Source organism: Microtus pennsylvanicus, chromosome 17 (assembly GCF_037038515.1).
Source record: "Microtus pennsylvanicus isolate mMicPen1 chromosome 17, mMicPen1.hap1, whole genome shotgun sequence".
In the NCBI taxonomy this organism is placed as follows: domain Eukaryota; kingdom Metazoa; phylum Chordata; class Mammalia; order Rodentia; family Cricetidae; genus Microtus; species Microtus pennsylvanicus.
The window spans coordinates 27,406,066-27,421,185 of NC_134595.1; the positions used below are offsets into that span (position 1 = coordinate 27,406,066).

The 15,120-nt window shown below is 52.6% G+C and overlaps 1 protein-coding gene across 13 annotated transcripts in view; it reads left to right on the forward strand.

The window, feature by feature from the left end:
• The window catches only part of Kif1a (kinesin family member 1A), an 88,427-nt gene that overhangs the window by 23,512 nt on the left and 49,795 nt on the right, over positions 1-15,120 (forward strand). For 12 of the 13 annotated variants that reach the window (XM_075952114.1, XM_075952118.1, XM_075952115.1 and 9 more), the window contains exons 3-12: positions 4,701-4,777; positions 5,636-5,815; positions 6,419-6,484; positions 7,653-7,831; positions 8,914-9,025; positions 10,146-10,223; positions 10,940-11,005; positions 11,730-11,747; positions 13,665-13,740; positions 15,016-15,094. In XM_075952114.1, coding sequence (XP_075808229.1) covers positions 4,701-4,777; positions 5,636-5,815; positions 6,419-6,484; positions 7,653-7,831; positions 8,914-9,025; positions 10,146-10,223; positions 10,940-11,005; positions 11,730-11,747; positions 13,665-13,740; positions 15,016-15,094 — 931 coding nt within the window. Of the gene's footprint in view, positions 1-4,700; positions 4,778-5,635; positions 5,816-6,418; positions 6,485-7,652; positions 7,832-8,913; positions 9,026-10,145; positions 10,224-10,939; positions 11,022-11,729; positions 11,748-13,662; positions 13,741-15,015; positions 15,095-15,120 lie in introns of all 13 variants that reach the window. The other variant, XM_075952106.1, reaches the window with a different exon arrangement.

Genomic DNA, 15,120 nt, shown 5'->3' on the forward strand with positions numbered 1-15,120 from the left:
CCCAACTCAGGTACCATAGTCATGTTAAAGGAAAAAAACAAAACAAAGAAAAACCTAAAAAACCAAACCAAACAACAATAGAACAACAACAAAAAAAACCTGTTTCCAGATAAGATCACACCCTGAGGTTCCAGGAATATGAATTTCAGGCTGGAAGCCAACACTGTTTAACTCAGGAGTGATGACTCTGGTTAAGAGCACTGCCTGCTCTTTCCAAAGGTCCTGAGTTCAATTCCCAGCAAACACATGGTGGCTCACAACCATCTGTAATGAGATCTGGTGCTCTCTCGAGGATGAGACCTGGTCAGTCATCCTCATCAACTTAGACCATGAAACCCAATATGGGCATAAAGTTTAACATAACCACCATATACAGGCTGTTTGGGCATACTTCAGCATTGCCAGGACAGAAATTTCATTCTTTTTTTTTTTTTTCATGGTTACAGCCCCGGGTTGTAACTTTGTCTGTTCTTTGCTGTGTTTCTCATTTTGGTCATGTCAAACTTTGACAAGTGGGGGGGGGGTAATGGTCTGGTCTTGGGGAATAGAAAGCAGTAAGCCTGGGGACAACCCTTCCATAAGGCCAGGGACATAGACCTGCCCTAAAGGTTCCATCAGAGGCAGGATTTGACTGCTGGGATGGGAGAGAGACCAGGCTCTAAGGCTTTTGTCTGTTCATTATTTTATCGGGAAGATTTCTTAATGAGCTTTGGTAGACCAGCAGAGAGGTGGGCAGATCACAGCGGGAGTCTTGCTGGAATTTTCAGGATCTGACAGCCACACCCGGATGGGCAATAGTGCTCAACAGGGCCAGCTGCTGCTGTAGTTCCCCCATTCCTCCACCAGGGGAGCTGTCGGCTTATCTTCTGACTCCTAGGCTGGGTGGGCCCACTTTGGGGTCCTCTGCGAATGGCCCAGGGTTTGAGTGGACTAGGCTCATGACAGTCCACCCTAAAATGCTTCCATCTTTGGATTAGAACTGGTCATTGCCTCTGCTTATGGTTGTCTGGGCTTGGTGGATATGTGAGCCTGGGTCTCACGTGACTTCTGTCCATTGCCTTCTACAAGCTTCTGCTAGTCCAAACTGCACCTAGTGGTTGGCACCAACAGATACCTGGTCCTTCCTCAGGGTGTCAGATGATGACATCACAGTGTCCAGTACCTGTGCAAACACCTGGCCGGTCGTTTCCTAGCTCACAGGTGTCTGCTGGGGTTGAGGGTCTCAGATGCGTCCATTGATGCCCCCTTGGGTTGTCTCTCGGCCTATTGAGGGAGGAGGAAGACCTTGGAATCACTGTGGGGTGTTCCCGGCACCTTTAGGTCCTGCTGTTCTGTAATTGCCATCAGGGCAAACAATGTTTTGTGTGCTTTATTCGTGGTCTGTCTCCTACACAATGGGGCAGTCTGTGCCTCTTGCCTTTTGTTCTCTTCTGGTCATATTCTAGTCTCAGAGAAGTGTGGGCTCTGGTTCAGCCATGTTCCTGTGCAGGCCTCCGGGTGGGCTGGTGACAAGTCTCACACTAAGGGATCAGCCCAGGATGTGGCCCTGAAGCAAGTTCCTGGAGAGCCAGGGATAGAGAGCATGAGAGGGAGGGATTCTGCTGTTCTCTTATCTTACTTGGGACCAACCTCGGTGGAACATCTCTTTAGGCCTCAGTTTCCCCACTTGTGCAAAGAAGTGATGCTGGGTCCTCCCTACAGTCCCAATTTCAGGCCACTTCTGAGCTTTCTCACCACACAGAAAACCCCTGGGGTCAAGAGGCACCTGCTCTTGCCTCTGCACAGCACACTCATCCCCTCCTTCCGCTGTGTTCCTGGCTGCAGGGGACATTCTGATGCTGAGAAAACCGCTGGATTAATTTCTTTCCCCTTGCCACTCTGCACACTGCCCCCGCCCTCACTTTTGTCCTTCTCACCAGGTGGCTGCCTCCATGGAAGAGCCTGGCGCCTGGGGGCCCAGCCAGAGTCAAGGGTAGAAGGGCGGAAGCCTTAATGAGCTGGTCCAGGGGACCAGCTTCCAGGCCTAAGTGGCCCCATTTCGCCCTCCCCCTGCTTCCACAGAACAGCCAGTTGCTTTCTGGCCTAATGGGCTCTGCTTTTATGAGAATCAGACTGATGGGGGAGGGAGCTGTGGTTGGACAGCCAGGCCTGGTGCATTATGGGATCTAGGCCTTCTGTGTTATGTGAAATGCGGGGAATGACTGAAGAAAGTATTTCTAGTAACATACTGCAGGATCCAGGAGACAGGTTGTAGGGGGCCAAGAGCAAGCAGGGTCTGAGCCTAGGGTTCTATGCCAGGTGGGCCCCACAGAAGACTCTTCCCATGGACCACTTATAGCTTGAAATGAAGACCTCTCCTCCCCATTCATTGTCTGCTGCCCCATTCCCATGAGCTTGCATACTTCCTCTGCCCTGGGAGGCTCCAACCCCGGGGAGCTTAGGGCCCATATGGGGGTACACTGATACCTCTAATACCAGAACCCCATCAGAGCCAGAGAGGATGGGGCGGTTGGGACATGGAGTCCGGAGCTCAGGCCTGTCCGGGAGTGAGAAATGGGGCAGGCATAGGGAATCTGGGACTATGTGGAGGCTTTGACCCACAGGACAAGGGGTGAAGGAGCAGAGCCAACAGAGGTGGGGCGATGGTGGCATAAAACAAAGGGGTCCTGGCTTACTCACTGGGGCTTCAGAGGCTCAGTTCAGGCTGCAGTGAAGAAGGCACCACAGTCATTTCCACGGCTCGGGTTCTCGCTGCATTGAGGCCACTGTTCCTGGGTCCCAGAACATGAAATTAGGTCAGTTTGCACCACTGCCCCCTTGAGGTGCTGTGGTAGGGCATAAATAAATGGTCAGTCACTGTGTCTAGGGGCCCAGGTAAGGTCTGAGCAGAGAGGTCTCCCCGTGTCTCTTGGGCAGGATGTTTGACCAGAGCCTTGAGGGACATTGAGATTGTTACAATGGTAGAGCTACCATGACAAATCATGGAAAGTTAGTTTAACTTCTGGAATGTACTACACAGCCAGCCATGCTGCAGATTTATAGTCTGGGCTGAGGCCTCCTGAGGTGGGGAGGGAGGATCTCCCCCAGGCCCCTGCAGAGCTCTTGGAATGCAGATGGATTTTGGTGTTGTGCTTTTTTATCTTTGTTTTAACAGGATGCAGCGTTCTCCCTGTGTGTGTGTGTCCCCGAATTTTTCCGTTTTGTAAGGATATCGGTCATACTAGATGAGGGTCCACTCTGATGATGTCACTTTAATACACTCCATCTGCAGTGACCCCCCCATCTCCAAACAAAGTCACCTTGACATACCAGGGGCGTCATTTTGAAGTGGGTGCAGGTTTGAGAAAATAATTTATTTATGACTGAGAACAGGTGTCTGGGCCCTCCCCATATTGTAGCAGGAAGTCATCTTGGATGCAGACTGGTGGGTGACCGGGGATTCTAAGGGCTCTGTTGTGATTCTCACTGAGGAAGACTAGTCCCAAGTTGACAGAGTCCTGGGGGTAGAGAGCTTTGCTTTCCGGAATTGATGATGACTATGATGGACACATGTCCTTTATGGATGTGAGAACTCAGGGCAGTGTGTGCATCCGGCCTGGGGTCCTCAAGTCTCTATCATACACAGGTATTTTGTCTTTTTTTAAATATTTATTTATTATTTGTTATGTATACAATAGTCTATCTGTGTGTATGCCGAAGGCCAGAAGAGGGCACCAGACCTTATTACAGATGGTTGTGAGCCACCATGTGGTTGCTGGAGTTGAACTCAGGACCTTTGGAAGAGCAGGCAATGCTCTTAACCACTGAGCCATCTCTCCAGCCCTAGGTATTTTGTCTTTGACAACCTGGAGAGCACAGCCTTAGGATGTGAGAACCAAGTCCCCTCTCCATGGCTACTGGTGCTGTTGGTCAGGTCTGTTGGAGATGGATGTCATAGGCTATGGTGTGGCATTGTGGGCCTCCCGGATTAATGGGGGTCTCTCCTGGGAAACTTCAGGCCCTAGCTGTTGGTGACACATCAGTGCTCACTCAGACTGTGTCCCTGGCTGTGGGACTAAGATGCTGCCTCAGTCATCTGGGTCTCTGGGGTTGGGATAGGGCCTCTGTGAGGAGCAGAGAGGAGGCAGACACTGTGATACCTCAGGAGGAACAAGTCAGGGGATAGGCCCATGAGCCTGGGTGGTAACAACAGGCTAGAAGGCATTTACTGACAAGAGAGGAGGGGATTGTGTTATGCCTGGTAGTGAATACCTCCCCTGTAAGAATGGGAGCATGCCACCCACATGAGCTGTGCAGGCATGAGAGTGTGCCTGCAGGAGGTAGGACTGGCAATGTGCCAGGGTGCCCTAGACATCATCTGCTTTGGAGGCACAAGTGTGCCAGGCAGGGCAGGTAGACCAGTAGGCTATAGAACCATAGCATAAGGGAGCCGGAGCCTGCAGTGTGACTGTCTTCAGGAAGAAGTCACCAGATGACAGGCCTGGCCTGGTGATGCTCTCTGACACCCATGAGTCCACCCCAGAGAGAAAGGCAGAGACTCTTGCATGTTTGTGAGTGGGGCTCTTGTCTCATCTAGTTTAGGGGTTGGTCTGGCTTGCCTGGGATTCTCTGAGGATTAGGCTTCTACTTTAGGATGCCGTCTGGATGGTTGGGATTCCATTGCATAGAATTACCAACCTCATTATCTGTGTCCTTTGCAGCGATTGTCAACCCCAAACAGCCCAAGGAGACACCCAAGAGCTTCAGCTTCGATTATTCCTACTGGTCACATACCTCGGTGAGCTGCATCTGGGGAGAAGCAGGATGGTGTTGTGAATACTGGCCCAAGCCCTGACTGGAGTGTGACCCTTGGGAGTCCCGAGACCTCCCTAAGCTGCATGTTCTCTTATAAAATGGAATGAAGGTGCTACCCTATTCACCTAGAGGGTCACCCTGAGTTGGTTACCAACCTCTAAGGACAAGATCCTCTTGTGCATAGTCCCAGCATCACAGTTGTGACCATTCCCTTATGTCTTCTCCCCTTTCCCAAACATTCCAAACTCAGAAATCTCAAAGCTGAGCCCTGCCCGGGAGTTCCAGACTCCTGAAAGCCCCAGGAGACTTGAGGACTCTAGACTACGCCCTCCCCAGCCCCCGCATCCTGTCCACATCAAGCCCTGTTCACAGTCCACCTCTTTCTGGCTCTTTTAGAAGCATGCAGTCTGTGCCCTCAAGCTCCTTGGCCTCTGGATCTCTGGATGTAGCCCTGGAGTTCCTCAGTGCTGCCTCCCCCACATCCAGTCCTCCTCCACAGCTCTGCCCTTTGGCTTGGCCATACTTTCTCTGCCTGAGGAACCCTCTGCCCTCAGGATAACGTCCAGCCTACATGGTCCCTGAGCCCTGGAGCCCTGCCTTCTTTCAGCCCCTAAACCCACCACGGTCACAGGAACTGGCTGGGTTGAGCTCTTATCTCTGGGTCTTTGCACATGCTACACTCGGCTGTGATCTCTTTGCCCTGCTCCCCTCCGCTGCCCAGGCACCCTCTGTCTCCTAGTCAGGAACAGGATGCATAGCCCTTCACCCTAAGGCTCTGACCCCATCTGGGCTCCAACGACTCAGGAACAATCTCTTACAGCCACGCCTCTTCTCTCTGCAGCCTGAGGACATCAACTATGCCTCTCAGAAGCAGGTGTACAGAGACATTGGGGAAGAGATGCTGCAGCATGCCTTCGAGGGCTACAATGTTTGCATCTTTGCCTATGGGCAGACAGGGGCTGGCAAGTCCTACACCATGATGGGCAAGCAAGAGAAGGACCAACAAGGCATCATCCCACAGGCATGGTTGGGGCCTAGAAAGGATAGCAGGAGGAGGCCTAAGAGGAGGAAGGAGTAGGGGCTGGGATGGACTGCAGGAGGGGGTCAGCCTTTGACAGTACCCAATGGGAGCATAGCCACAAGATAAGACACCAGCTGGGGAGATGTTCTATGTGGGGGTTGTGAGGACCCGGGATAGATGTCAGGTGGCCCATACAAGAGGTGACCACATGTTTATAGACGACTCCTCAGAAGCCACTATAAGTCTGACATCTTCCAACACTTCTCTCCTCCCAGAAGGAGGCCTCTGGATCAAAGCTGGGTCCATACTTGTCCTGCTTAGAGGAGGGATGCTGGGTCAGCTGAGGAACAGTGGCCCGGGCCTCTGTGCAGATGAGGATGGGGTGACAGGTGATTTAGGAAAGGGTCAGATACTAACCAGGGGACACTAGAGTTAGAAGGTGGGGTGCTTGGATTCAAGTCTTTACACTGGAATGTGAATCTTGGAGGAAGCAGAGGGGTCGGGCAAAGGAGCACCCTGCCTGGGTACAAGCTGCCCACAGCACCGTGAGGGCGGGGCTCTGAGCCACCAGCCCTCATCACTAACGTGTTTCTCTCCTTGCAGCTCTGCGAAGACCTCTTCTCTCGAATCAATGACACGACCAATGACAACATGTCCTACTCAGTGGAGGTAGGACTTCCTGCCTGCTGCCTGTTTCTGAGTGTAGATCAGGGGAGTTCTAGGTGTGGTTGGTGATGCTTTTCTGACCTAAAATGAATATCTATTCCTGTCACTTATCCACACTATGACTGTGTCAGCATGCCCACACGGGACTTGGAGACTCTCAGCGCTAAGGAGGGGTGATGGGAAGTTGGCCCCTGGCAGGTGTTTATTACATAGCTGCTTATTCTGCCCAATGTAGGGGCAGGCACCACAGAGCCTGAGCTATACTGTGGCTCCATTCTTGAAGCTGAGGTGCCCCCAGGGTGACCACAGGGGCTTGTGCCATGTCATTAGTTTTAAGATGGCTCTGAGTGGGAGAGGGCAGGGCAGGGGGAAGTAGGCTGACCCTGGCTGAGTACCCATGTGTGCCCTGCCCAGTAGGCAGGCAGCCACTATCCTGCCTTGGAGTCCCTGATGGCATAGCTTGGTCCTGTCAGTTAGTTACATAGAGGGAGGACTGGACAGCTAGAGGTGGGATGACATTCACCTCACGTAGAGGCCACAGGCTAGACGCCCTGTGTGCCCTTCTCAGGGATCAACTTTCTGCCTTGCCACAGGGTTCTGATGGTGAAGCTTAGCCTCACTTGGGGTCCTGATAGTGCATCCTAGCCCCGCTTGGGGTCCTGATGGTGCATCCTAGCCTCACTTGGGGTCCTGATGGTGCATCCTAGCCTCACTTGGGGTCCTGATGGTGCATCCTAGCCTCACTTGGGGTCCTGATGGTGCATCCTAGCCTTGCTTGGGATCCTGATGGTGCATCCTAGCCTCACTTGGGGTCCTGATGGTGCAGCCTAGCCCCACTTGGGGTCCTGATGGTGCAGCCTAGCCCCACTTGGGATCCTGATGGTGTGTCCTAGCCTCACTTGGGATCCTGATGGTGCAGCCTAGCCCTACTTGGAGTCCTGATGGTGTGTCCTAGCCTCACTTGGGGTCCTGATGGTGCAGCCTAGCCCCACTTGGGGTCCTGATGGTGGAGCCTCGCCCTACTTGGGGTCCTGATGGTGCAGCCTAGCCCCACTTGGGGTCCTGATGGTGTGTCCTAGCCTCACTTGGGGTCCTGATGCTGCAGCCTAGCCTTACTTGGGGTCCTAACAGCCTGGCTTCACTTGGGGGTCTTGATGCTATTGCTCTGCAGGTCAGCTACATGGAGATTTACTGTGAGCGGGTCCGTGACCTCCTGAACCCCAAGAATAAAGGCAACCTGCGTGTGAGGGAGCACCCTTTGCTGGGGCCCTATGTGGAAGACCTTTCCAAACTGGCTGTCACCTCCTACAATGATATCCAGGACCTCATGGACTCAGGGAACAAGGCTAGGTAAGTGGGATGAATTGTCTTCTTTAGCCACACTCCCACCTCTGACCTGGTCTTTGGGGGAACTATTGATTTTACCTCCCGATAGGTCTGTGTGGTGACTCCTAGGGCAGCATGGGCTTCATGTACCAGGTCACTGAGGACCTGTTTCAGCCTGAGAGAGGCCCTGATCCCACCTGATGAGGGCTGTTCATGGGCTGAGCAAATGGGCTGTGTGAGTCTGCCACCTCCGGTAACTAGTCTCTGATAGCAATACCAACAGCTCCAGTCTTGCCCAAGGGCAGCCGTTTTATCAAGCCTAAGCCTAGAAACTGTGAGGTTCATCATGGTGGCCATAAGCAATCCACCCCCTTTAGCCTGGGACACTGGTTGTCATGATGGTTCTTCTGCATACATTGATTGCCTCAGGTTGCTCAGGTGATTGCCGTCAGTTCCTGAGGTAGTGTGTATGTGTGTGTGTCCTGAACTACCCCGACAGACCCTCAGGGTTGTACATAAAGTCCCTCAGTGCATGTAAGGGACAGTGTGACCCTCGCATGCCAGGTTCTGAGCCATTGCAGTGAATTCCATCTTGGGAGATTCTGTGAGGTGCTTGGCAGGTTGGGGCAGTGTTGGAACCAACCCCCACCGGTCCCAGGCAGCTTTGGGATTTTACCTGACAGCCACATAGTTGGCCTATGTTACCTTCTGTGGGGTATGGCTACTGAGGACATGATACCCTCCTAGGACCCCCAGAGTGCCTGCAGTGGCATGAGATAAATGAGTGGTGGATATTGGTCCCTTCCAAGAGGCTTTCCCACATTAATCCTGTGAGGACTTCTGTCCAGTTGGCTGATATTGAGCCTCAGTAACAGGAAGCACCAGAGACTCTGTAGCCCCCCATATGTGAGACACCATTTGAGGGCTGAGCACCTCCATGGTGGACCAGCAGGCAGAAACTGGGCTTGAGTCTTGGCAGGCGGTGTGGTCACAGCCAGACTGCAGAATTTGAGTCCCGTTGACCTAGGTGAGCAAATTGCTACCTAAGTCTCACGTCTGACCCCTGGGTAAGGGACAGATAACCTCACTCAGCTTCCTGCTTCCAGGACTGTGGCGGCCACAAACATGAACGAGACCAGCAGCCGTTCTCACGCCGTCTTCAACATCATCTTCACCCAGAAGCGCCATGATGCCGAGACAAACATTACCACGGAGAAAGTGAGCAAGCGTGGTCTGGGCGGGCAGGTTCCACCTCAGGTGGTAGCTGCCACAGGGCTAGGGTGGAGGGTTACAGCGGTATTTGCGGGCCTTTGATACTGGCTGGTAGGGCAGGGTCTCCCATTCCTCCCGGAGCGGTGGGGTCCCAACCGGGAACAGGACGCATGGTGAGCAGTGTCTTCTTAGGTAGAGTGCCTATGCTGAGGGAGCACAGTGCCTGTGCTGAGGGAGCATAGTCCTGGCAGTTCCTGCTCCGGATGCCCCTCCTCCAAGCCACATGTTGGCCTTCTCAGTGGGTCTGCACCATTGTCTGAGTATTGTTTCCTGTGGTCTTTGTCTTAGTTATCCAATCTGTGGGCTTCTGGAAGGGTAGCAGAATCATTCCGGGCCTCTTGCCATCCCTTTGCCGGAAGGTCCTCCTGTGCAAACGTTCTCTCAGACGCCTCAGGAAAGAGCTCTGTAGAGGAGCTAAGTCTCCTCTAAGGTCTCTGTGGGGTCCCTGATAGTGCTGGGGTCACCTAGGCCTGGTGCCATGCTCCCAGCTGTGTTCCATGACATAGGAAGAGGCTCAGGAAGGCAGAGGAAGGCTGAGGTCACTGGAGAAGGCAAGGTTTTACTGCCAGAGTTTCTCTGAGAGGGTCCCTCTTATATCACTATCGAGTCAGGAGAGGCTGTGCCTTCCTGGGGTCATGTGATTGACTGCTTCCCTGCAGGGAGCCTGGTCAGTGTCCTATGAGGCAGCTAAGCAACAGCCATGGCCTTTTATGGACCTGGGTTCAAAGTCCATCACAGATGATTAGAGGCATCTGTGGAAATGGGTGACATGCTCTGCGTCTGCCTCCTGTGTTGCTGTACAGTATGCCCAGCCCAAAGAGGCAGGACTGAGGGAGGTGTGTGCAGCCTCTGAAGGGGTGGTGTGGTATCTCGCTGGGATAGAACGTCAAAAAAAAGCTGTGAATGGGGGTGCAGAAGGAAACTGGGGGGACCTCAGGGAAGGAGTGTGGCCATAGCTCCTCAAGCAGCTCATGAGACTATCCCCAGAGGGACAAGATGCCCCTGCAACAGTCTCAAATCAGGGACTTGCAGCAGGAGACTGCATTCGGTGCATCTGCCATTTCAGGTGAGCAAAATCAGCCTGGTGGACCTGGCTGGCAGTGAACGTGCTGATTCCACCGGAGCCAAGGGCACACGACTCAAGGTAAGGCCAGGGCATCATGACCAGAGAGAGCAGTAAATCTGCTCAGGGGTCCAGTGTCCAAGCATTTGCTGCTCCAGGGTGGGCTGGAAAGGGGGTCTGTTTGAGAATGGACAAGGTTGGGCCACCACCAAAGGCAAGCCTGAACAGAGATGGTGGGGTACATGGGCCCGAGCCTTTGGTCTTCAGTAGACAGAATATCAGTCTTGGCACTCCGGCTCCAGTGAACAAGAACAGACACCAGTCGGAGAGTAAGCTCCTAGTGTCCACCACTGGACTTCATCTCCAGGACTTTCTGCTTCCCGCCCCAGGGAGATAGGCTGTGGGGCAGCCGTGGACTGAGCTGCCTAGCCTGTGTCCTGAGGGCATACCCACTCTGAAAACAATCTTGTGTGTCAGGAAGGAGCATTTTTAGTTTGCTGAGCATCTGCATTTGGCGCATGCCCGTGATCTGTTGACTGGGAAGGGCCCCTGTAGGTTGTTCTGTGTGGGTTCAGACGTGTGAGAGGTTATCTAAGGTCCTGATGGGGGTTGAGCAAGAATCCTGGAATTCTGACCAGCTAGCTGCCTGCCGCAGCATCCTCTGTCCCTAGTGACCTCAGAGATCAGCTTCAGCGTCTCAGCCCCATACCCCACAGACCAGGCCCCAGAGAAGGACCTTGCTAGATCAAGAGGCTCCGGGTGCCAACTGACATCCTGACCACCTTCTCCACACACAGGAGGGAGCCAACATCAACAAATCTTTGACCACCCTGGGGAAGGTCATCTCTGCCCTAGCTGAAATGGTGAGTGGACTCCAGGCTTCTGGAGCTAAATTGGTGGGGTGGGCTACAGAGGAGTGACCCTCACCTGTCCCTGAGGAAAAGCTGGGTGTCTTTCACACATGTTCCAGGTTCTATCTTTAGAGAGATAGCTGGGGCTCAATGGAAAACTCAGAGATGGGGAGAGCGCCGCAAAGCTGGAAACGAAATAACAATCTAGAATTACTCCCCTGAACCTCGGTTTTCTTACTTGTAAAAAAGGGATGATGGGCCTCGTTCATCGCACCTTTCTGAGGGTTACCACATGTCAACTGTGAGCTTGGGCTGGAGTCCTTATGAACTGGTAGCGCAGTGCTTAGCTTCCATCATTGCGGGTCTGGTAAAACCATCCTCTAGAGGGAGCCCACAGTCCTTGGAAGTGAAGAGCTAGGTGTCTCCATAGGACAGTGCATTCTACCCCCGCCCCCCAAAAAAACACCAGGGAAGATTCTAGAGACTGTATCTTATTCTGAAATTATTAAGTGTATACAAAGATTGCTGTGTGACAACAGCCTGAGAAGTCACACTCTTACGATCAGTTCAGGATAGCCAGCTGTGCCTGGGCAGTGAATGACAGATACCCGGCATGTACTTGGGCTCCCTTCTGCCATTTGCCCCTCTGGAACCAGCCTGTCCTTTCTGTCCGCTGTACCCTTGGACCCTAGCCTTGCTCCAGGTTCTCAGACTCTTTTTGTTCTTTGTTTTTCAGGACTCTGGACCCAACAAGGTAAGCTGAGTGCTTCAACTTCAAGGGAGAAGGGTCAGAAGTCCTTGGCCCCGGCTCCCTACTGTGCAAGTTTCATCAGTAAACTCAACACCTTATTCATTCACTTAATGAGGAAGCACAATGTGCTTCTGCGCTGGGGATCGGTGCTAGCAGCCAGTTCTTAGGATGAACAACCCAAATGGCTCCACAGTTGGAGGGAGGCACAATAAATAGGAACATGAAAATGTAATTGCAAATTGGAATGCATTCTACACAGTGTGGCGAAGGGGGACACTGCTGTGAGGACCATCTTGAGGAATGCAGTGTTTAACTGGGAGAGACCGAGTGAGGGCCAGTGAGGCCGCAGAGGACCTTGTGGGGACAGTGTAGGAGCTGTGTGAGGGACTTTGATTAAAAACTTCTAGGAATGGAGTGAGCTTTGAAGCTGCTGGTTGAGGAACAGAACCTGGAGAGGAAGCAGCTGTCGATGAGGAGGAAGGCCACGGGCCTGAGGATGGGTGTGAGGTCTTGGGTCCACCGTCAGAATCTGGCTGTGATTTAGTAGAAAGGAGTGGGTGGATTTTCAGCAGTACTGAGTCAGATTAATCAGGGTTGTCCATGCTCAGGCGAGAGTGTAGATTACGAGTGAGGTGGCCTGGTATGGTAGTCGGGAGAGTAGAAAGTCAGTGTGGTAGTGGTTCAGGCTTGAGATAGCAGAGAGGAGGGGGGGGGGCAGAGAAGACTGGACAGCTGGATCGGCTCCCAGGGGATGGAACGGGAACAGTAGAATAATGGGCTACTTTCGGGCTCCTTGGCTGAAGTGACAAATGCCAGTTGTGGGAACAAAAAAAAAATACAATATATGACAGAGAATTCAACCTCAGGAACTAGATTAGAAAACCAAACCAGAAATAGTTTTTCTTGTACTTAGTTTCCAGAGGCAAAACAGGAGGTGCCTCGTGTGGACAAGCTTTGGGAGGACATGGGGGGTTGGCACTGTTACAGGCTGCTCATAGAGAAGTTGGGGCAATGGTTCTGAAGCCCACTTTGATGGTGTGGTGTAAGGACATCCAAAATGTATTCGGTTGTGAGGTAGTGGAGCTTGTCCTAGGAATCGTCCTAGGAATGACGATGAACTGTGCAGATCCGGGGAAACGGAACAGCCCTTGAGATGGTGCCTGTGTGCCTCCCTTAGAGTTGACCTGCTAGGTTTCCAGGGACTGATATTACCCTTCTCCTTGCTGCGTGAATCCTGAGTGGGGAGAGATGACGGCTCAGGGGACAGGGGCTGTGTCTGTGGGCCACAACAGATGCTCAGTTACTGATTTGCAAACAAATGCACCATGAACTAGTAGACTTTGGGCAGTAACTATGTATCTGTAATTTACAACACTGTTAGGTCCCTCACAGAGTGTCCATGAGAAGCCAGGGTCAAGAATATGGAGGGTGCCCATGCACAGGGGAGGCCCGGGAGCGTAAGTTATTTAAAGGAGGGGCTCAGAGTTGGCTTCTGGGGATAGGAGAGTGTTCTGTCACACAGACTGTGTGGATATTGGAAGTGCCTCATTGTGGGGAAGTCTTTCCCCCCTGCTGGAAGGGGCTGCTGTCCTGGTGGAGTAGGGGGAGACACAGTGGCCACTGATGTCATCATTCCTGGCCTCGAGTCCAGTGAGTGGACCAGAGCGAGGGAGGAGCCAGAAGGATGTGCTAGCTTGGCCTTGATCTCAGCCCAGATTGGAGTTGCCTGGAAGTGGCACCCCAGGATTCAGGTGAAGTTTAGGGAGGCACTGAGAACATGGTCCTTGCTTCCTTCCCCACTTCCGCTCCCCTCCCCTCCCCTTCCCTTTCTTTTCCTTCCCTCCCCTCCCCTCCCCTTCCCTTCCCTTCCCTTCTCTTCCCTTCCAGTAGACACAGACTTGACCTTGAATGTCCCCACAGAACAAGAAAAAAAAGAAGACAGACTTCATCCCTTATCGAGACTCCGTATTGACCTGGCTTCTCCGGGAAAACCTGGGTGAGCATGCGCCAAATCCCTGGTCACCTGGCTCTGACTTCCACTCTGTGCTATGCCCATCTCTGTGTGAGGAAAAAACCATTTCATTGTTCAGCCACAATGCAGCCTCTTGCCTTTTCTGGGAAAGTCTGAAGTAAGCTTGGAAGGGCCAGTTGGTTCATAGTACAGCCCTTAAGGTCTGGGGCAAAGGTGGGTGAACCAAAGCAAGTTTGAGGGGCCATAATGGCCCTTGGGACCCAAAGACCACATGCCTTGGTGTCTACCTTCTGGGTGAACTTATTTATGACACCTGAACAAGTTCCCACCCTTCTCTGAATTTTTAGTTTCGTCTGTAACAGGGACCTAGCCCTTGGTTCTGCGAGCACTGCTGACCTGCTACGATTTGAGGGACTGATATTCGAGGGACCTGAATTCTTAGTGGGGAGAGACGATAGATGAAGGCTGATGGATGTACAGCATAAAACCCATCCTTTCCAAACTCACCTCAGGGTCCTCTCTGGATGCCTTTGTAATGGAGAAGCTGCCACCCCAGAGTGATAAACTAGATCTTAGGTGGGACTCCCTGGCTCCCTTGGCTACATGACTCTGCACCCCACAACTGGCTAGGCTGATGTCCAGCTCAGGCCAGCATCGTGTCATGGCTGCCCCAAGTAGATGACACCATGTAAGGGCCACATGGGCCCCAGTGAGAGGACAGGGGTGTTGCCACAATTACCTGTCCTTTCAACTGGGATGAGATCTAAGTTAGAAGCAGGCCTTTCTCACAGGGCCGCAGTTTTAGCCCTAGAGGAGAGCCTCAGGGAGAATCCTCTCATAGAGATACTCTTGGGGGTCTGTGCCCAACCCTTTCTCTCCTCACAGTCTCTGTAGGAGATGCACTGGAGAGCCACACCTCAGGAATGTGGCCCCAAGGACGCGGTTCTCTGAGGTAAAGCAGGCAAGAGCAAGGGCATATTGAGGAGAGTACTTCCAACGGAAATGGTAGAAATGAGTCAAAAAAAATATTGGCCACAAATATAGAAATCAATCTCAAAACAAATAAACAACAATAACAAAAACGAACTCTCCACAACTTATCTCTGCTACAAGGAAAAGGGGCCCATGACTGGAGACTGGAAAATGGCTAATGAGAGCCAAGGGGCAGCCAAGGAACCCCTGACCTGCCACTGTCCCCGTCACACAGGACTGTGTTTCAGTGTCTTCTCTGGGCTTCATCATCTCCACCGGTAGCTTCGGTAAGAGGACCTTGTGTACAAATCGATTGTCTTCCCATAGGAGGTAACTCAAGGACAGCCATGGTGGCAGCCCTGAGCCCTGCAGACATCAACTACGATGAGACCCTCAGCACCCTGAGGTATGTTCTGCGGGGACTCTGGGGCC